General features: G+C 52.9%; 1 protein-coding gene across 4 annotated transcripts; it reads left to right on the plus strand.

Moving 5' to 3' along the window:
* Nucleotides 1–723: 723 nt before the first annotated feature.
* Nucleotides 724–19,069, plus strand: LOC102457128 (zinc finger protein RFP-like). 4 transcript variants are annotated; one of them, XM_089770974.1, is made up of 11 exons: nucleotides 724–888; nucleotides 1,111–1,568; nucleotides 4,681–4,788; nucleotides 6,463–6,558; nucleotides 7,104–7,334; nucleotides 8,635–8,657; nucleotides 9,249–9,361; nucleotides 9,922–9,981; nucleotides 13,679–13,879; nucleotides 15,413–15,526; nucleotides 15,805–18,966. In XM_089770974.1, exons 2-11 carry the CDS (start codon nucleotides 1,197–1,199, stop codon nucleotides 16,812–16,814), a joined length of 2,328 nt encoding a protein of 775 aa, XP_089627100.1. In that variant the 5' UTR covers nucleotides 724–888; nucleotides 1,111–1,196; the 3' UTR covers nucleotides 16,815–18,966. The 4 variants fall into 4 exon arrangements, with proteins under 4 accessions (XP_089627100.1, XP_089627101.1, XP_089627103.1 ...); XM_089770975.1 differs by having other exon boundaries at nucleotides 15,808–18,962; XM_089770977.1 differs by lacking the exon at nucleotides 15,413–15,526 and having other exon boundaries at nucleotides 18,493–19,069.
* Nucleotides 19,070–20,179: the final 1,110 nt, after the last annotated feature.

Below are 20,179 nucleotides of genomic sequence, written 5' to 3' on the forward strand. Positions count from 1 at the left end.
GCAGGGGGTGTCACGGTCGCAGGGGAGGTTGCGGGGGGCTCGCAGGGGGTGTCACGGTCGCAGCGGAGGTTGCGGGGGGCTCGCAGGGGGGTGTCACGGTCGCAGCAGGGTTGCGGGGGGGGGGCTCCCAGGAGCTGCCTGCCCCGGCCCAGGGCCCGGCCCCCCCGCACGTGCCGCGTGTCTGCCCAGCCGGGGTGACACGTTCTGGGCCCGGGCTCCGGGCGCGGCTGCCGGGTCTGGGCGGGGGGCGGGGCCCGAGCTCGCGCGCTCCCGCCGCAGGGTCCCGAGCGGCGGGTCCGTGTCTCGCGCCAAGAGGCGGGGCCCGGTGACGTCGCTGTGGCTCCTCGCTCTGATTGGTTCGTGGAGGCCCGGACCCAGCCCCCTTCCGAATCCCTCCCCCCCGCCCTTAGTGTTTCTGGGGCAGCCCGTCACTCCCGGCGCGACAGCGGCATCAGGGGAGTCCCCGTCACTCGGGCGCGAGAGCAAGGGGCGGAGCAAAAACGTCATTGATGACGCCATACGGGGGCGGGGAAATCGCTCGTCACTCTCGCCTTACAGCCGGGGGTTCCCTTGTCACTCGGGCTTCAGAGCAAGGGGCGGGGCGAGCAACGTCTCTGAGCGGAGCCCCTCGGTCTGAGCTAAGCCCTGGCGCGGGACTCTCATCGGAGTCATTGACCGCTGCGCATGCGCGGTCTGACCGCGCCCGCGCCCGCCCCCGCCCCCGCCCCATTCCCTGCGTTCCCGGCCGTGCTCAGGCCCCGCGCCGCGCGCCCTGAGGCGGGAGCCGTTGGGAGGGGCCGTTGGTGCCGTTACTCGCTGAGGGGCTGGCCGCAGCGCAGCGCGAGGGAGCTGGGGGGAGGGGCTGCGACTCCCCGGCCTGCGCTGCGGGTGGGTCCGGCGCTGGGGATCGGCCCCCCTCGGGCTCTCGGCCCCTCCTGATGCTCCCGCCGGGCGGGGGGTGCGCGGGGGACTGTGGGGGGGATTTGAACACGGGGGGGGGCCTGGCTGGGCAGCGGGCTGAGGGGCGCAGGGGAGGCCCTGTGAGGGGCGGGGGGGAGCAAAGCTTTTGGGGTTTTTTTGGTTTTTAATTTTGATTTTTTGTATCCTCAGTGCTGGTGCCTCAGGCCCCCGCCCCCCCGGACCTGCCCCCCCCATTGCCGAGCGCAGGGAAGTGGCTGCCCAGCCCAGAGGCAGCCATGGCTGCAGAGAGCCCCGTGGAAAGTGTCCGGGAGGAAGCGCCGCGTCCCGTCTGCCTGGAGGATTTCACAGCCCCTGTCGCTCTGGAGTGTGGGCACAATTCCTGCCAGGCCCCCCTCAGCCCTCAGGGCAGAGACACTGAGCAGCAGGGACCCCTCCGGCCCAACCGGCAGCTGGCAAACGTGATGGAACTAGCCAAGCCGCTGAGTTTCCAGGCAGCACAGAGAGCAAGATGGGACGGGGTGTGTGGGGAGCACCAGGAGGCTCTGACGCTGTTCTGTGAAGAGGATCAAACTCCCATCTGTGTGGTGTGTGACAGATCCTGGGATCTAACGATGGCGCCTGTACAGGAAGCTGCCCAGGAGTACAAGGTACAGAGTTGCTGTCCAGTGTAATGGGAAGTAACGTTGGGTTTTAATTACAGGTTAATTTCACTGACTGTTACCGGGCACAGGTGTGACACAGCTCTGTGAAGCCTTCATGGTGCAAGCGATGCTGCAAAAAGTAAATGTTCTGGCTTTGTGGCAACTTACATCAAGTCTTTACAGATACCTGATGTGGGAAATGTTTATCTGAGGCTCTGAATCCTGAAACCCAGCCCTCACTGGTGACAGGAGGGGTGTTTGCACAACGGAAGGTGTTAACAATCAGAGAGGTTTAGATCACAGGAGCTACAGGCCACTCGGTCAGTGACTGGAGAAGAGGAAGTTACAAGCTGTTACTGATTGGAGGAACAGGACTAATAATCTGGCATTTGCCGTATAGACCCGCAGTGGCATCTGGGCCCTGCACAACACCCAGCAAGGGAAAGTCTCTGCCCTAACTGGTAGGGACCCAGCTCCCTGCCCCTCAGCATCACTGAACAGTGATGAATTGTGGCCCTTATGAGGGAAAGATGCCTTGATAAAGCCCCAGGCCAAGCAGGGAGAAGAGGTTTCCCACTAAGATGCTGAACTCCTGGGCTCCTCCATGCGGGGTTAAACTCTGATGCAGCAGCTGGCACTAGATGAGGTTGCTGGGCTGGATGCTGTGTGGGACCCCAAGCACCTTCAGTCTACCCATAGCAGGGCTTCAGGAAGCACAGGTCCATGCCAGGCAGAACTGGGATTCAACTGGATTGTAGCAAGAGTTCAAACTGGTTAACTGATGAGCTAAGTTTATCGGTGCCAGTTACCGGTTAAACTCCCCACTGCCCCTGCAGTGCCCGCTTACCTCTGGCAGCTAACGTCAGTCTGCAGCTGCTGGGAGTTCCCATCAGCCAGCAGTTCTTGTGGCCACCCACGGCAGACCTCACGAGAAATCCCCGATCCCAGGAGAGCCCATTTTCACTACCAGCCCTGCCTGTCAGCAGGTTAAAAAATACTGTCATTGATAAAATTGTAATCAGTTACATGATTAATATTGTTAACCATATTTACCTCCCTAATCCCCACCTGCATCATTCTTTATGAATGTGGCACCACCGATCTGTCCCTCACCCTCGCAGGTGTCCTGCTGCATCCTCAGGGTATGTCTACACTACAGCATTAATTCGAGTTAGCTTAATTCAAATAAAGTAAGATAATTCGGATTAACGCGTCTACACACGAAATGCAGTTTGAATTAGCTTTTTGCTAATTCGAACTACCACGTCCACACTGAGTGAACACAGAATCAGATTTAAGGCTGGCTGGAACCAGGTCAGGGGTCGGGCATCAGGTCAGGAGTGTCTTTATGTGTCTGTTGCCTGAGGCTATGTGAGGCTTGTGCTTAAAGTGACACACACACACCCCGTCCCCACCCCCTGGGCAGCCAATTCTTAGGTTTCCCTGCATGCTTTCCTGCCTCGCTGCAGGACAGCAAAGCATTTGTGTCTCGGAGTGCTCTGGTTGCCCTCACTCGAGACACCATAGCACTCTGCATCATGGAGCCAGAGCTGCCCCTGGGGACTCTGGTGCGTCTCATGGATGCGTTGCTACCAGCCTGGCTGCACCTGCTGCAGGCTGCCATCCGGGACATCCATCGGGGGGCTGTCAGTATCCAGAAGGCCCTGTGGGAGAGCGTCCACCCTGAGGAGCACTCAGAGCCTTCCTGGTTTGCCCCACTGGGGGCTTGTGCCTCATTCCTCCCTCACGTGGTTCCACTTACCCCTTCCTAATTCTCCTTCCTGATGTCAAATAAAATACACGTATTTTCATAAATAAAGACTTTTGGTTTAACAAAACTGGGGGGGTGGGGGGGTTGAAACCCTGGTGAGACTTGGGAAAGAAGGTGGGAGAGGGAAGGGGGACACCTCGGAAGAGGGAGCTGGAAGGGGGAGGCAAGGGGAAGAATGGGGAGGAGAATCTCAGGGTTGGGGGTTTTGCCGGCCTTCCTGTCTCCCAGCACTGTGTGCGGGAGCCTTGGCATTCCCAGGGGAGAGGAAGCTGGTATGGAGGGTGAGGCGAGGGAGCTGGTGTGGGGGGAGGAAGAAGTGGGAGGGGGAGGAGGAGTGATAGCTGGGGTGGCCACGGGGGCTGGAGCGGCAGCAGGCACCAATCTCTGCACCAGGTTCTGCAGGTGGTCGTGGATGGCACGGCCCTCCTCCAGCAGCTCCCACAAGCCCTCCTGCCGCAGCTGCAGGTCTTCCTCCACTCAGTGCCCCTGGCAGCAGGCCTGCCTGACATAGAGTGCCAGGTGCTGCCAGTTATACTCCTCCAGGTGCCAGGTCATCCTGCTGGCCCTGGTGCGGGAGGCTGTCCTGGGCGGGGTGGTGTGCCCTGCACTTGCAGCTGTGGAGAAACAAGAGACATGCTCAGTTATCCCTGGGGACACAGTGGGTGAAACCCTGCCCCGCTCTGCAAGGCAAGGATGGCAGGTCACCGCACCATCATGTCCTACTATCCCCGGGAGTGTGAATTGGCACGGGATTGCACCCATGCCCATGTGCTGTATATAGTGTGGATGAGTGGGGGCGGGGGAGGGGAGATGTGCCCTGCCTGTGGCCAGACAGCCCGCCTCCATCACATCCATCTTATTTGCCTCTCTGAAGCATACAGGACAGAGAAGGAGCAGTAAAATCAGCATAGTCTATGCTGGCTCATCTGATCCTGAGAAGCTAAAACATAGATATGAGAAGAGAGCGATTAAGGCAATAAGCTGGCCTTGAGGCTGCGAGAACTGCCACCGGCTGGCACCTATGTTGATTCGAACACACACACAGTCCCTGGGAGAGGAATTTCCCACTGAGAAAAGAATCCCTAGTAATTCCAATTTAGTTATCTCTCTTACAAGTGTAAATTAAGTTCACAACTCCCTTGTAAGAACTGGTCTCACAAAAGACAGACCAGCATCAATTGGCATTACAGATAAGAAAGAGAAATACATGACCCCATGAGTATAAAAGATGGGCCCAGCACACACTCACTTTGAGTGTCATTCTACCCTCTACCTGCTGGTCGGGTTAGGTGTTTGACCTCCCGAGGTTCTATGGGGACGCCCACCTCGTATTTTCATCTTTCCTAGGAATTGAGGGACCAGCCCTGGCCTGACATGCTGGAGTCGAGAGGCACAGAAGGGGGTAAAAATTGTACCTGGATGTGGTCCTCTGTCTTAAGTGTACACATAGAAAGAGTAAGCTGTTACTTGGTACCATTATTTCTATTTTTCTAGCTTTATCTTCTTTGTAACCATTTTTAAGATCTATATTTTGCTAGTAGTTAAGAAATAGAACAATAGCCATTGCAACCATATAATTTATAAGCTTCCTCAATAAACCTGTAACTGTTTAAGCTTTAACCTGACTCCTTCAGTTGCTGTAATAGAACCAAGCACAATTTAAAAGAACTTCAGCCGGTCTTAAGGGACAGATATAGGGAGCCCTGACCGTCGGCTGACACTGCCTCTGTTTAGAGGGGGCTTCTGGAGGGAGGGCATTGTGCAGTGTCTCTCCCAGGGGTCAGGAGCATGTCATGTGCCTTTATACATACATGCGAGTGGGTAACAGTCCAGGGCCCCTGTGTGGCAGTCAGCAAGGGCCATGTGCCCTGGCTGATGCAGTACATGCACAGGTTGCTGTATGATCCATGGTGGGCAAGGACCACATGCGCAGTCCCTGGGCTCCCTCCCTGCCCCACATGTCGAGGCATCACATGTTGAGGCCTCCCCAGCCTCGGATGACACTGGCATCAGGCTTACTGGGATGGCTCTGGGTTCCAGGTTGCGCGGCAGGCTCCCTCCAGGCTCCTGGCTGCCATCGTCATCCTGCTCCTCCATGCCCTGGTTAGGGCCCTCTGCTCCAGGGTTGATTACCACCTGGGGGGCATGCACTATCTGAGCCCCCAGGATGCGGTACAGGGCATCAAAATAGGGGAAGGGGTCTGGGTCCGCCACTGGTTGGGAGCTGCTCACTGTGGCCCTGGCATAGGCCTTCTGCAGCTCCTTAATTTTCATGTACACCTGCTCCTGGTTGCGCCTGTGGCTTTGGTGGCCAGGCTGTTGGCCATCTCTCGGTAGACGGCCGTGTTCCTCCATTCAGTGCAAAGATCATGGACATTGGAGGTCTCCCCCCAAACCTCTATCAGGTCTATGATTGCCGCACTGGACCAGGAAGGCGCTTGCCTTCTCCATCCCCTGGCAAGCTCCTGGGAGCTGCCAGAATGGTCCTGGAGAGCGGTGGAGGGCTGGCTGGCACTGGGTGGCTGGCTCATGCTGGCTCCTGGGTCGGGGCAGTGCCTACGGGCTCTGGGCTGGCAGGCCTGCGGCTGGCACAGGCGCTATGGTCAAACAGACTCTGCCCCTTTAAGGGCTTCAGGCCTGGGGGAGGGGAAGAGGGAGCAGAAGAGTTTCCCTGGTTTGGCCCAGAGTGTCCACCAGGGGAAACTGGGGGGGGGGGGGGGGGGGGGGGGGGGGGCTGGAGGCCCCCTATTTCAGAATAAGCGTCTACACACTTATTCTGAATTAGCTAATTTGAGTGTGGCGTTACTCCTCGTAGAATGAGATTTACCAAACTCAAATTAAGCACCCCGCTATTTCAAATTTAATTCAAAATAGTGGTTTTCCTGTATTGTGTAGATGCTATGAAAGTTAATTCGGAATAACAGGTGTTATTCTGAATTAACTTTGCTGTGTCGATATACCCTCAGTCTCCTCCTGTCTCTTTTTCTATGGACAAAGCCATGTCCAGGGCTGAGTCCCTGCTGGACAGGGCAGAGCTCCAGAAATTTGGGACTGTGCCACTTAAAGGCAGGCAAATGGGCCCCCGACATCTCATGGGGTTTGTCCTCGTGATTATATCTTTTTCTTCAGAAAAAATTGGAGGCCCATTTGAAGACTCTGAGGGAGGAGAGAGAAAAGCTGCTGGGAAGGAAAACAACAACAGAAGGGAAAAGCCAGGAGTATCTGGTAGGTGCCTGAGGCTATGGACCAGCAGGGACTGGCAGTGGGAGGGCTGTGTTAGGAGGCAGACTCCTGTGTGGCCTTGGTGAGGTTGGGCTTGTTTGTGTCTCCTGGATCATGATTTGCTGGGTGAGATACATGTGTAGACAGGCCCTGAGCATCCATGTCAGTGCATGAGTTAATGTCCAGCCTTTGTGGCTTTCCCAGGGGACCTGACTGTCCCTCTGAAGGGCTGTCTGCTCACTTGGTGTATTAACATGTTTCTTTCTTTTTCCTCCCTGGGTATCTCTGTCAGGCTGGTGCTGAGTCCTGCCTCCTCCTGCTCTGGGTCTGAATTCCCAGAGCCCATGAATAACAGAAGATGTTTCCCATGACACAGACCAAAGGAGATGCTGGGAGAGATGTCTCTGCCTAGTAACCACAAAGTAGAGTCAAATGTCACAAATTTTAGGGTTTTCCAAGAAATTCTCCCTGCTGCGCACTCAGCTTACCATGAAAGGGCTGTGGCTTCATCCGTGCCCCTGACCAGCTCTTTCCCTGTTTTCATACAGAAATGGACACAAGCAGAGAGGCAGATGATTGTGGCCGAGTTTCAGCAGCTGCGGCAGTTCCTGGAGGAACAAGAGCAGCTCCTCCTAGCCCAGCTGGAGAAGCTGCACAAGGAGATTTGGAGGTTCCAGACTGACATTTTCAGGAAACTCTCCGTGCAGATTTCCCGTATCAGCGAGCGGATCAGTGAGCTGGAGGGGATGTGTCCGAAGCCAGCCAGTGAATTCCTGCAGGTGAGACCGAGGGAGAAACGTCCCAGCTCCCCACTCAGGGAAGGGAGGCTCCTGAATCACAAACGCTGGGGTCCAGCTGTCAGAGCTCAGTGTAACACCTTGTGCATTGCTGTCATGCTGTGACAGGCCGGGTCTGGGCACTGCTGAGGGCATCTGCTCAGGGCAAATTGCTCAAATTCAGGGCTCCTTTCAGCTCCAGACTGGAGACCTTCCCAAATAGGTCACAAACAAGACCCTCAGAGCGCTTCTGCTGCCTGCCTGGACAGCCAAAAGCCTCACGAGCAAAACCTCTCTGACACCTCAGCACTATCCATGCCCCAGACGGCCCCAGGCTCATACACAGGTGAGGGGTTTTAGAGCTCAATCTCATCTACCCCGAACAAGTTCTGTCCGGTTCCAAGAAACCAGCCACAGATTCCAGGTCAATTTACACTCTGGATCTTACCCACAAGATCAGGCTGAGCCAATTGTTTAGAATCTACAATCTAAACTATTATTATTACAAGAAAGAAAGGCATGAGAGTAAGGTTGTTAAGAGTATCATACATTACATGCATCGAATCTCCCAGTTCTCGATGTAGGCCTGCAGCAGAGATGTTATAACTGCTGGTTTAAAAGCCTATGTCAGAATGGGTCCACAGTTCTTCTCGGCTCGTGATTCCCTGCAAGGCCGTATCTGGGGATCAGTAGCAGATCTGAAGACAAAAATGGAGGATGCCACATGGCATTTTATACCCCTTCCTCTGGCTTCTTCCAAGTTGGAGGGAGTCACATGGTCACAGGCCAGGCATCCAGGTTCTCTCTCTCGGGTGGGTCTCCGGTACTTAAGAGACCTATTGTTTGAAGCAGCCTTGCTCGTTCTCATGTCCATAGGCAGAGCTTTGCCCAATGCTCAGCCACATACAGAGAACTTTCAATATCCACACAGAGTACATGCTTATAACTTCACACACAGACGTTATACAGGTACATGAATAGCATACATGAAATTAGAAGAAAGTATATTTCTATTTGACACCTCCCTTTGAACCATTTTTGGGGAAAACCCCCTTCCATAGGTGTAGCAGTGATCTGGCTGCTCCCCTAAAATCCAGTAACGTGACACATGCGAGTGACTCTTGTGCTTTGTAGAGTTACAGGCATAGAGCTATTAGGGATGGAATAGCCCCATTCACTCAGAGGATCCATGTTCCTGGGGCCGGAGCAGGGCCTCTCTTCCCATGTTTGCAAAATCCTTTCCCTGAGGTCCTCTGTGTGTGTCCAATGGGGCTGAGATTCTTTTCTGTGTCTTTTTTTCTAGGACGTCAGAAGCACCCTGAGCAGGTAGGTGGCTCTCGCTCCCCTCACACTGCACAGAGCAGGGAAAGGGTTTGGAACAGATGTTAGCACCACATCTCCCCAGAGCTCTACAGCCAGATGTTAGATACAAATATCTCTGACTCATTTAATTTTGAGGGTCTCATCCTTGCACTTTAGACTCTGGAATTCCTCACATTCAGCCCAGAGCAGCAGCGACCAAGAGTCTGTCCCACCCAAGGGTTGTTTGGAGACCTGTATGGAAGGAGCTGGGGAGAGGGGAGCTGGTGTCTCAGTCTAGTCCCTAGTGGACAGATTCCTTCAGCCCTTCACCTGGGAACCTCCTGTCCATTAGCTCCTGGAGGCCAAGGAGTGAGTTGAGTTGGCCATGGAGACTCAATTCCCCTTTCGTCCTCCAGTCAGTCTCCCCAGGCCAGAAGTGAAGAACAGCAATGGGACCTTTCAGGGGAAGGTTGCGTGGCCATGGGATGTGTTGTCCCTGCTCCCAGGCTTGGAGAATTGGAGGATTCTAACTCCAGGCCTGTTACAGTTGAGACTTACTAGCCAGAACTTATCAGCAGTAACTAAATACAATCACATTGAATTGTTTCTGTCCAGGTGTGATATGGGGCAATTCCAGCTGCCAGAGATTTCCCCTGAACTGGAAGAACAAGTCAGGGGTTTCTCCCAGAAAACAATTGCTCTGTCGGAGACTCTGAGGGAGTTCAAAGGTACCTGGAAGGGATGGATGAGGGGAAAGTGTTTCAAGTATCTGAGACCATTGAATCTGGCCTCTGAAGCCAACCTTCCTCTGCCTCAATTCCCATGTGGAGAATGACGGCCTCATCACTCTGCTCTCCTTAGACACTTCTGCGAATCCACCCAGCTGCTTGCAGATAGAGCCAGTGGTCTGCAAACTCTGAACCTCCCATTCAGAGATCAAAATGGCTAAAGTTACTGTGATGACCACGTGTCCCACCACCACAGCTCCAGGTTATGATAAGAAGCAGTAAATGAATGAGATACCAAGTGGGAGGGGGTGAGGAGGGAAGAGTAAATCTCATTTCCACTTGTCTCTCCTAGGATGGGTGTGAGGCTGCAGGGATATTGGCTCCATTGCTGGGAGGTGCCCGAGTGAGAGGAAATGAAAGTTTCAGACTTTTTCATACTAGATACCTGAGTGTGTCCCTGTCTGGTCTCTAATAAAATTAAAACGTGGAATTTAGTGTGGAGACATTGTTATAAATAGGAGAGCCTGGAATCTCACCTCTCTTATTCCTTCCCTAACCAGACACGCTGCCCTCTGCACTGGAGAGAGCAAGAAGAAAATCCCTGGGAGCTTTCAGACAAGGTGAGTTTGCAGGTGGGAATTCTTTAAATGATGAGAAAATTCCTCTGAAAACATCTTCATAGGATTGTCATTGAAGTTACCAACCAAACCCAGTGACAACGATGCACAGAGCCCTAAATCTCACCCAGTGATCAGTGAGGAGACCCAGGGGCACTGCATGGGGACCTGTGGACACTTTGAATAACACTGGTCTCTGGGGTGTGGTGCTAAAGGGGTGGAGTTAAAGCACGTAAGGAATGGCACTTTCAGGCTCAGATTTCACTGCTCAGTCAATTTCAATCTGGGGTTGGTTTCAAACAAGAAATAGGCTGAAAGGCTGAGAGCTGACTGGCTTCCACAGCATCCGTTTGTTCAAGGCAAGAAACTGCTGGATCCCCAAAGGCTGTTAAGTCCAGTGCAGGCCCAAGCCCTCAGATCCAGCCCATGGATGCCACTCCCCATCTGCAAGTCACTTAGGGTATGTCTACACTACAAAGTTAGTTCGAACTAACGGACGTTAGTTCGAACTAACTTTAATAGGTGCTACACTAGCGCTCCGCTAGTTCGAATTTGAATCGAACTAGCGGAGCGCTTAGTTCGAACTAGGTAAACCTCATTTTACGAGGACTAACGCCTAGTTCGAACTAGCTAGTTCGAACTAAGGGCTGTGTAGCCCTTTAGTTCGAACTAGTGGGAGGCTAGCCCTCCCCAGGTTTCCCTGGTGGCCACTCTGGCCAACACCAGGGAAACTCTATGCCCACCTCCCGGCCCCGGACCCCTTAAAGGGGCACGGGCTGGCTACGGTGCCCGTGCCAGGTGCAAGCCTGCCAGCACCCAGCTAGCAGACCCTGCACCTGGCACGGCACAGAGCCACCCACCCGATGCCCCCCAGCCCTCCCCCTCTTGCCGGGACCAGGCTGGCGGCTCCCGGGAGCTTGCCCTGGACCGCAAGAGGCGGGCACCTTCCTGGGCTAGTGCGGACATCGTGGACCTCGTCCACGATCTCCGCACTAGGCACAGGAAAGTGGCTGTCTAGGGCAGGAGAGCTGCCAGCCTGGCCACCCAGGACCAGGTGTGCATGAAAATCAAGGGGGTCCACTGAGACCCCCGACACTGAGCCCTGAGCTTACAATGGCCGTCCTGGGTCAGACCAAAGGTCCATCTAGCCCAGTAGCCTGTCTGCCGACAGCGGCCAACCCTAGGGACCCTGGAGGGGATGGACCGAAGACAGTGACCAAGCCATTTGTCTCGTGCCATCCCTCTCCAGCCTTCCACAAACTTTGGGCAGGGACACCACTCCTACCCTCTGGCTAATAGGACTCCCTGGACCCAACCTCCATCACTTTATCTCACTTCCCTTTAAACTCTGTTCTAGTTGTAGCCTTCACAGCGTCCTGCAGCAAGGAGTTCCACAGGTTAACTATTTGCTTTGTGAAGAACAACTTTCTCTTACTAGTTTGAAGCCTGCTACCCATTCCTTTCCTTTGGTGTCCTCTAGTCCTTCTTTATGGGAACTCAGGAAGAACTTTTCTGAATGCACCGTCTCCACCCAACCCCTGCTTTTAGAGACCTCTATCCTGTCCCCCCTCCGTCTCCTCTTTTCTAAGCTGAACAGTCCCAGTCTCTGTAGCCTTTCTTCATCTGGGACCTGTTCCCAACCCCTGATCATGTTAGTTGCCCTCCCCTCTCCCAGCCTTTCTCTTCCCCTCTCCCACCTCCTTTTCCCAGTCTCCCCCAGTTTTGTTCAATAAAGACAGAGTCAATGTTGGAAGAAACGTTATCTTTATTTTGTACATCAATAAGAAGGGGGGCTAGGGAAGGGTAAGTGGAAGGAGGTGAGGGAGGAATGGGGTACGAGCCCCCGATGGGGAGGACTGGGCTGGCTCTGCGGGCTTCTGGGGGTGGAAGCTCTCCTGCAGCCCCCCAATTACTCCCTCTCCCCAGATGGCAGCCTGTGGCAAGTGCAGCCGGGCTGATGGCCGAGTGGTGTGATGTGCCCAGTGTGAGCACTCAGGGCACTCCAAGCCAGAACTTCTTTGCAAGCGGGGCACCCCTTAGAACTGTGTGTCCGGGGTGGGGGTCGGGACCCTTTAAGCGCAGCCCTAGGCTAGCCTGAGACAGCATCTCCACGCTCTAAGTCCTCCTCTGATGCCCTGCCGGCACGGCTTCCGGCCATCCTTAAGCCCTGTTCAGAGTCCACTCAATGTGGACTTGCTAGTTCGAACTAGCAAAACGCTAGTTCGAACTAGTTTTTAGTTCTAGATGCGTTAGTTCGAACTAGCTTAGTTCGAATTAACTAATTCGAACTAAGTTAGTTCGAACTAGCGCTGTAGTGTAGACGTACCCTTAGAAAGTGACAGCCCGGAGGGGAAGGGGAAAGGCTTCAGGGGCTTCTTCCACCCCCAGGGCAATCTCATTGGTGGATATCTGGCCAGAAAGAAAGCACCGTGCCCCCTCCCGTCTGGATCATAATTATACACACCCACATGGCCCTTCAGCCTGTGAGAGGGTTGGGCAGGCTCCCTGCCTGCCTGAGGTGCTTGGCCTCGGGCCAGGAGTCACTCAGATAAATCTCCTGTCTAGAGCTTGCCTCTTACACCCCAACTTTTCCTTTCCCCTCCTAATCTCTGCTCCCCACTCCTGCCCCCCACTCTGCATACCCAAACTCTGTCCTCCTCGTGGAGCTATATATGCAAGAGCTCTCAGTGGTCAGAATCCCACAGCCCCTTATTTGTCCACCAAGTCACTTCTCTAAATTAAAGTTACTTTAACTATCTAATGAGTAGTTGGCTAATCCAGTGTCCTAGATCACAGCCTGTCTCCTTCTCCCAATGTCCATCCCAGACCCTGCATTTCCTGCATTCATGTCATGGAAGAGTGCAGCTCTCAGCCACTTTCCATTTGGCCCCCCATCAAAATGTATTGCCCACGCTGTTGACTGGATAAGGCTCAGTGAGAGTCAATAAGTGAATGCTGACGCCAGACTATTTCAGGCTAGAAAAGAGATACAAATGTTTGATAGGAAAGAGGATTTTCTGCTGAAACAAATGAGCAAAGAACTGGTGGATTCTCCCTTCTCTTGATGTCTTGAAATCACTGGGGAACTTTCTAGAAAATACACTGTGGGGAATCAGAGCTTTGTGCCTGGGTAATTGGACTAAGTGTAATGGCTTGTGCCATAGAGGGGGTCAGACTGCATGACTAAGGATATCTTCTGATCCCATGAATTTTAAGATCTCATCCTGCTAACACTCAGCACACGTGTTTAATAATAAGCATCTGAATGGTGGTGTTAACTTCACTGATTCTCTGTTGTGGAAAGGGTTTATAACGTCTCTGTCAGATGAGAGAGCAAAGTTTGTGCTGCAAACCCATGAATGAAGACTAAGGGTTTTAAATACAGCAGCCTAAATTTAACCTATGTCCATGGTCAGCAAATGAATATGTGGCTTGTTATCAGAAACACTGGGTGCTGAGAACTAAATCCCATTGTTACAGACGCAGTAATGTTATAACTCAAGCTAGGTAGAGACAGAAATGAATGTGTATTTGGGATCTAATTCCTGTGCACTGTTTATGGAATTTCTAGACTAAAACTTTTGCTCACATTGGCAGAGTCTAGCATGTGTGTCAGGGACAGAGTCTGGGGAGAATGGGGGTGTGGAAAGGATTAAAGTCCCCTCTGAATTGTCTTCAATTCCCCTTTTCCCCCTGCCAGGCTGCAGAACACCCATGTCTGTCTCCGCCTCAGCCCCTAGCCTGCAGAGCCAGGGACAGGAAATGGCCGTGGCGGAACCAGTGAGCTTTGAGGAGGTGGCTGTGTATTTCTCTGAGGAGGAATGGGCTCTGCTGGACCCGGGCCAGAGAGCCCTCTACGGAGATGTGATGCAGGAGAATTATGAGGCCGTGAACTGGCTGAGTAAGGATTCTTGTCCCCTTGGGTAACAAAAGGTGGGTGGGCTCTGGAGCAGCTGAGTTGGGTTTGGTTCAGGATCATTCATTGTCTTTGCCCACAATGTCACAAGTATCTGCCCCAATAATCCTGGCTCTTGCTTGAAAGACTGTCCCCTCCGTATCCCTTCCCAGGGAAAGGAGGTTCAGGGACATAATAGTGGTGCTGCTTTTCCCACAGCTAAGGTCTCATTGCGCTTCCCCCCCATCTTGTGCCTTGACCAGAGGTGTGAGTAGAAGGGCTCAGGTAGGAACAGCCGGTACCAGAGGTCGGGCTCTGGATCTGGGTCTGGCTGCTGTTAGTGGCTGCAAGGTCCCCCTGTGGCAGTGAGCTCAGCCACTGTAAAGAGGGTGCAGTTCCCAGAGTTCTTCCCTGCCTGTAGCTAGTCTCTGTGACATGCTAGTACTTGCCAGTGGGATGGTCTGCATGCTGGGGCTGAGGGAGGGTGGATGCTCTGCGAGTATTTTGTCGGAGGTAGCTCTGTAGTAGAGAAACATGAGCAGAGCTCCCCTTGCATTTCAGGCACAGGCTGGGTTTTCTTTTCAAAAGTTCAGCTTCATTTTCTCTGGGGCTCACTTGCCTCTCTGTGCAGTGGAGATAAATCATGTCATCCATGTTGTCTGTGCGGCCCTGGAGGGGCACCAAATCAAAGGCCAGGCTCACCACAAGAGCCAGACTAGGAAACCACACAAAGGCTGCTGCTGGCAGAGAAGAACGGAGGCTGCAGAGGGGGAGCTGAGCAACAGCCACAAGCACCAGAGAAACAGCACGGCCCAGCTCTGCCCTGGCTTCCCCCAAGAGAAGCCCAGCACCACCCTGGGCAGCCACAGGAATGGCAACTGTTGTGGGCACTGGCAGGGTCCAACCAGACACAGGCAATTTGTAAAAGGAGCTTGGAGCATAGGCAGGACTTGAAGCAACCAGCCAAGGATTCACTTAGATGCTCAGGCAACTTCCTGTTCCTCCTTCTAGCCCAAGTAGAGCATCTGAGCCACAGATCAGGGGCAGCCCAGCTCCCCCAACCAGGAGCTTTTTGGGCACAGCCTTGGGGAGCTAGAGCTTTGCTGGGTCCTTCCTCTCCAAGTCCTAGTAACCTGCCATGTGGCAGCTGCAGTCTGAACTCGTCCTGGGGACCTTGGCGTCAAACCTGCATGCCCTTACTAGAGCTCCCCTTCTGAGCAGTGTGTTTCTGTCTGGCCCCGGGATGTGCAGGGATGGAACAAGCAGTGAGGAGGACTGAGTTTTCCTTAGAGAGTGCAGCAGAGCACTCAGCTCCTTTGGGGAATAAGCTGGACCATTCCCAAGGTGGGGTGGGGGAGGGTGATGTACCTTTAATGCAGCTGAGTGTGGCCTGGGCTCTTGTACCAGCCAGACCCCAGCCTCTGCAAGGTGGGGAAAGGAGCCTCTCTGGGTGGGTGACTCTGATCCTGGCTCTGGAAGCAGCAATAGCACAGACCTCAATGAAGAAGATCAGCACTTGGTTCACTGCTCTCCGAACAGGATTTCCAGTCTCTCAAACTGATGTGATCTCCTGGGTGGAGCAAGAGGGGGAGTTGTGGGTCCCAGATCCCCAGAGCTGTGAGGAAGGAGAGAGCATCAGCAGCACCCACACAGGTGAGCAATCAATTAAACTGACTCAGAAACCAATTTGTCTCCTTATAGCAGGTGTAACTTGTGTGTTTTCATGAAGTCTAACTGACTTGTCAGCCTGTCTTCAACTCCAGTCAGTGTGCTGGGTGGGGGAAGGGTGGGTTCTCTCCTCTGTGGAAGGGTTATGAAGGAGGACGATGAACTCAGCTTATGATAATTTAACCATTATTTGAGTGTGTCCCTTTTTCTATTCCTCTTTCAGTTCAACACTAATTCCTGTCTGTATTATTTCTCTATCCCAGCAGGTGATGGCATGCTGACTGAGAAGCATGAGAAGAGTCTTCTGCAGGAAGAACGGGAGGAAGTGGCTCCATGTGAGATGTTATTAGGAAGATCCGAAGGGCATATTTTCCAGACACGTGAAGAAGGAGAGAGCTATGAGAGTCAGCATACCCTAGAAAAGCAACAGGGAAACCATTCAGGAGTAGGACAGGGTAACTCCAGTCACAGGAGCAGAAGGGAGAAGAGAGACACAGAAACTGTTCAACAGGAAATCCCCCATCAACAGTCACCCTGCACTTGTAGTGATAGTGAAACTCTTATTGAACATCAAAGAGCCCACACAGGAGAGAAGCCCTTCAAGTGCTCTGACTCTGGGAAAAGCTTCAGTGAGCGCACTTACTTTACGAACCATCAAAAAATACATCCCAGAGAGACACCTCGTAAATGCTCTGATTGTGGGAAAAGCTTCAGTAGCAGCTCACACCTTGTTACTCACAGGAGGAGCCACACAGGAGAGAAACCCTTCAGCTGCTCAGACTGTGGGAAAAGCTTCAGTAGCAGCTCACACCTTGTTACCCATAGAAGGAGTCACACAGGGGAGAAACCCTTCAGCTGCTCTGACTGTGGGAAAAGCTTCAGTAGAAGCTCAGACCTTGTTACCCATAGGAGGACCCACACAGGAGAGAAACCTTTCAATTGCTCTGACTGTGGGAAAAACTTCAGTAGAAGCTCAGACCTTGTTAGACACCGGATGAGCCACACAGGAGAGAAGCCCTTCAGCTGCTCTGACTGCGGGAGAAGCTTCCGTAGAACCTCACACCTTGTTATCCATAGGATGACTCACACAGGAGAGAAACCTTTTAGTTGCTCTGACTGTGGGAAAAGCTTCAGTCAGAAGTCAAACCTTGTTACCCATAGGAGGGGCCACACAGAGGAGAAACCTTTCAATTGTTCTGACTGCGGGAAAAGCTTCAGTCGGTGCTCCTGTGTTACTAGCTATCAGACAATACATACCAGAGTCACCTTTTAACAGCTCTGAGTGCGGAAAAGGCTTCAAACACAGGTCAGACTTTGTTAAACAGAAGACAACCCACAGAGGGGAGAGAACCATTCAGCTGCTCTAACTGTGGGGAAAGCTTCAGTCAGAACTCAAATCTTGTTAGCCTTCAGAGGACCCACGGAGGGAAGAAACCTATAACCTGAGTTCCCTTAAGCTGTTTGGCCAGGTGGCTGTGGTGCAGCATATTATATAAGCTTATAGGGCTTTGGTGAGGAGAGATACCTCTACCCACTGGTCTCAATCCTGGCCCAGATGTGCTGTGGTCAGAGGACAGTTGGCTATCCCATGGCCCCGGCCCCAGCCCCAGAGCTACCATGTCAGGAAGAGGTGTGTCTTCCTCCTCCTCCTCCTTCAGAGTAGCACCTAAGCTGGAGGAGTGAGAGCTCATGGGATTTTTCTCTCCTCAATGTAGCCTTTCCATGACTTACGTGTAAGTCCCCTCCATCTTTGAGATAACACCCACAGCTGGAGCCCTCAACCAGTATTCCCTCTAAGATTTTCCATCCACGAGTGGAGCGAGTTTTTTCTTGAGCACAAAGAGTGACATTCTGTGCGCTTGTTTGGATGTGTGCCACTGTGATGCACAGGAGTTACTGAGAATTTTTGCATACGCACACACCTATTTTATTTACTCGTGCGCGCGTGCACACACACACACACACACACACACACGGCTCGACAAATACGTTTAGATTTCAGTCAGTTGCCCTGTTCCCCGGCGATCCGTGCATGAGCAATGCAGGTCTCGCGCATCGGAGGTGCGGGGATGGCAAGTGGTTTTCGCCAGGATCGTCTAGCTGTGTGTGTGTGTGCGCGCGCGCATGCACACATACATCCAATTTAAATTATGGAAGAAAAATACTGAAACAAATGATAATGAATATGGTTCATAACCCTGCACACACGCACCCTGAAAACTTCCCAGCTTGACACTGTCTCATTCCCACCTAGCCTTGCTCCACTGTTCCTGCATCCATTAGTTCCCCATCTGCTAAACCCCCACCCTGTGCACCCTTTACCACCAACCCTGCATTGTGTCCTCTTTGCCCCTAACTTCTGCAGTGTTCCTTTCATCCCAACCCCTGCACTTTCCTTACAGTCTAATCCAAAGTGGAGTAATTTGTAAAAAATGAATGCATTGTCCCTCACCATTGATTCTAAAGCTCATTCTGCAGTTGCAAGTTAATGACATTCAGCATATGAATTTAGGGATATCACCAGAAAATTTCATCCAGCTCTTTTTCCACATTACTGCGCTGTATATAGGACATATAACCAACAATTAGATTATTTCTTATATATCTTCATTCTTTAGACCCCTGTGAATCACAGAAAAGTCTCTTTCATTTGTCATCATCAATTTCATATTGATTTAGCATGAATAGAAAATAATCTGCATCTATTAAGAAAGTTGTAGTTGCTTCTACCCAGTGTGTGTGAGAGAGAGTGAGATTGAGAGAAATAATTTCCATGGGAAGAAAAATAGTCATCGGCACAGTCAACACTAGTGACTTGATTGATGCCTTCACAAGCAACAAGGCTATAGCCAGTGACAGAGAATTGTTCTCCTTGACATGGTTTAAGCTCGTAAATATGAACAGGGCACAGAACATTTCTCTAGTCATTTGCCATCTATTTTATCCTTCAGATAACCTGCAGATTTACCTTTTGAGATCCTGAGATAGAGCCCAGAACTTAAAACCCTCCTGAGAGCTGGAGCAATTGGGAGATCACAGCGGACTTTAGATGACCTGTGCACATAGGACCGAACTCCCGTCTGCCCTTCCCCCTCTTCTTCTTTCATTACACCCAGGCCTGGCCAGCCTTGGGTAGTGAGTGTGTGAGTATGAAAGTGGGTTAGGGCTTGGGCACTAACGCTTCCTTCCTTCCTCTGACATAGGAAGCACCCATCACTCTCTGCTGTTATTGTATTATTTTATCAATAAAGCTTTAAAACAGACACTTGGTGTGTTCCATCATCGCCTCCCTTAACGATCCTGTGGCCTCAGCTTGATCACCTGACACCTGCAGGCAGATTGGTAACTGAAATCTGACTCACACACACATACTCTGCCCTGTGTTGGGAGCAAAGGTAAAGAGAAGTATTGGGGTGGAGGGGTCATGTTCCTTGCTCTTGCTCTGCCTCTTCCCCCAGACATTGGCCAAAAAATTAGTAACAGAATATTTGTGCAAGTTTATGTACAGAAAAAAACTGACTTAAGCATGTTTCTGTGGTGTAGTTGTTTGCTTTACATGCAAAAGGCCTCTGGTTCAAAGCCAAGCAGAAACGGGGGGGAGGGGTGTCTGCTCTTATTGTGGTTCCCCTTGGCCCAACTTCCAGGCTGAGTAACAAAGAAATGGCAGGAGCCCTGTCCCAGGGGGAGGGGCCAGTGTGTGTGAGGGTGTCGTCCAGACAGGCAGCCCCAGGCTGAGAGGACAGAGCTGCCCCACATCTCTAGCGCTCCTGAGGCTGAGGGGATCCCAGCACAGACACAAGAGCAGCAGCCTTGGCCAATGGCCCCAGGTTTGCGGGGACCATCCCTGGCTCCCCGCTCAGACTGGCCAAGGGGGCACGTTGGTGCTAACAACATGCTCAAGTGGTGCCATGTTGCAGCCAGGCCCACAGGGAGTGTTTCTTGTGGCATCACCTGATGCCCCCCCAAGTGTGGCCCTTGCACTCACCCCCTGCTTTTCTCCTGGCCCACCTGGGGCTGACAGGAAAGAGACCCAGGGCCAGGCTGGAGACAGGGGAAAACAGGAGACAGGAAGCGCCCCGGACTGGAGCCCAGATCCCCTTTCCTCCCCTGGGCACCTTGAGCAGGGAGGCTGGTGCTGACACCTCCAAGGGAAGGCTCAGAAGCCACAGAGCAACTGAGGCAGGGCAAGAGGGGGGCAGAGCCAGACCTAAGTGTGGCTGGAGCCACAGAGCCCCCTAGCCGGGCTGTTCCCCACCCTCTGGCTGCCAACCGCTAAGCAAAGACCCCACCCACCAGCACATGGGCAGCTGCTGATGCTCTGTGATGAGTGTGAGAAGGGGGCAGGAAAGAAGGGCCCAGGCCCCTGTCAAGTTCCCTTACACCTCCCACTCCTGGGGGGCAGGAGATGTTGCCCGAAGAGGCTTCTTCCCCACAAATTAGAAGCAGAGAAACACCCACGGCCCCGAACTTGCTCTAAAAAGCCCCCTGTGCTCTGTGGTGGAGACAGGCCCCAGGGAGGCAGAGTGGCTTGGGTGAGGAAGTGCCTGATACCCCTGTGAGAGGTGCCAGTTCCCTGGGGGTGGGGCAAGGTCTGGCTTTTTGAGAGGAGGAAGGAAGAGGGGAGGGGGCTACTGCAAA

Source organism: Pelodiscus sinensis, chromosome 19, assembly GCF_052426305.1.
Source record: "Pelodiscus sinensis isolate ZL-2025 chromosome 19, ASM5242630v1, whole genome shotgun sequence".
In the NCBI taxonomy this organism is placed as follows: Eukaryota; Metazoa; Chordata; order Testudines; family Trionychidae; genus Pelodiscus; species Pelodiscus sinensis.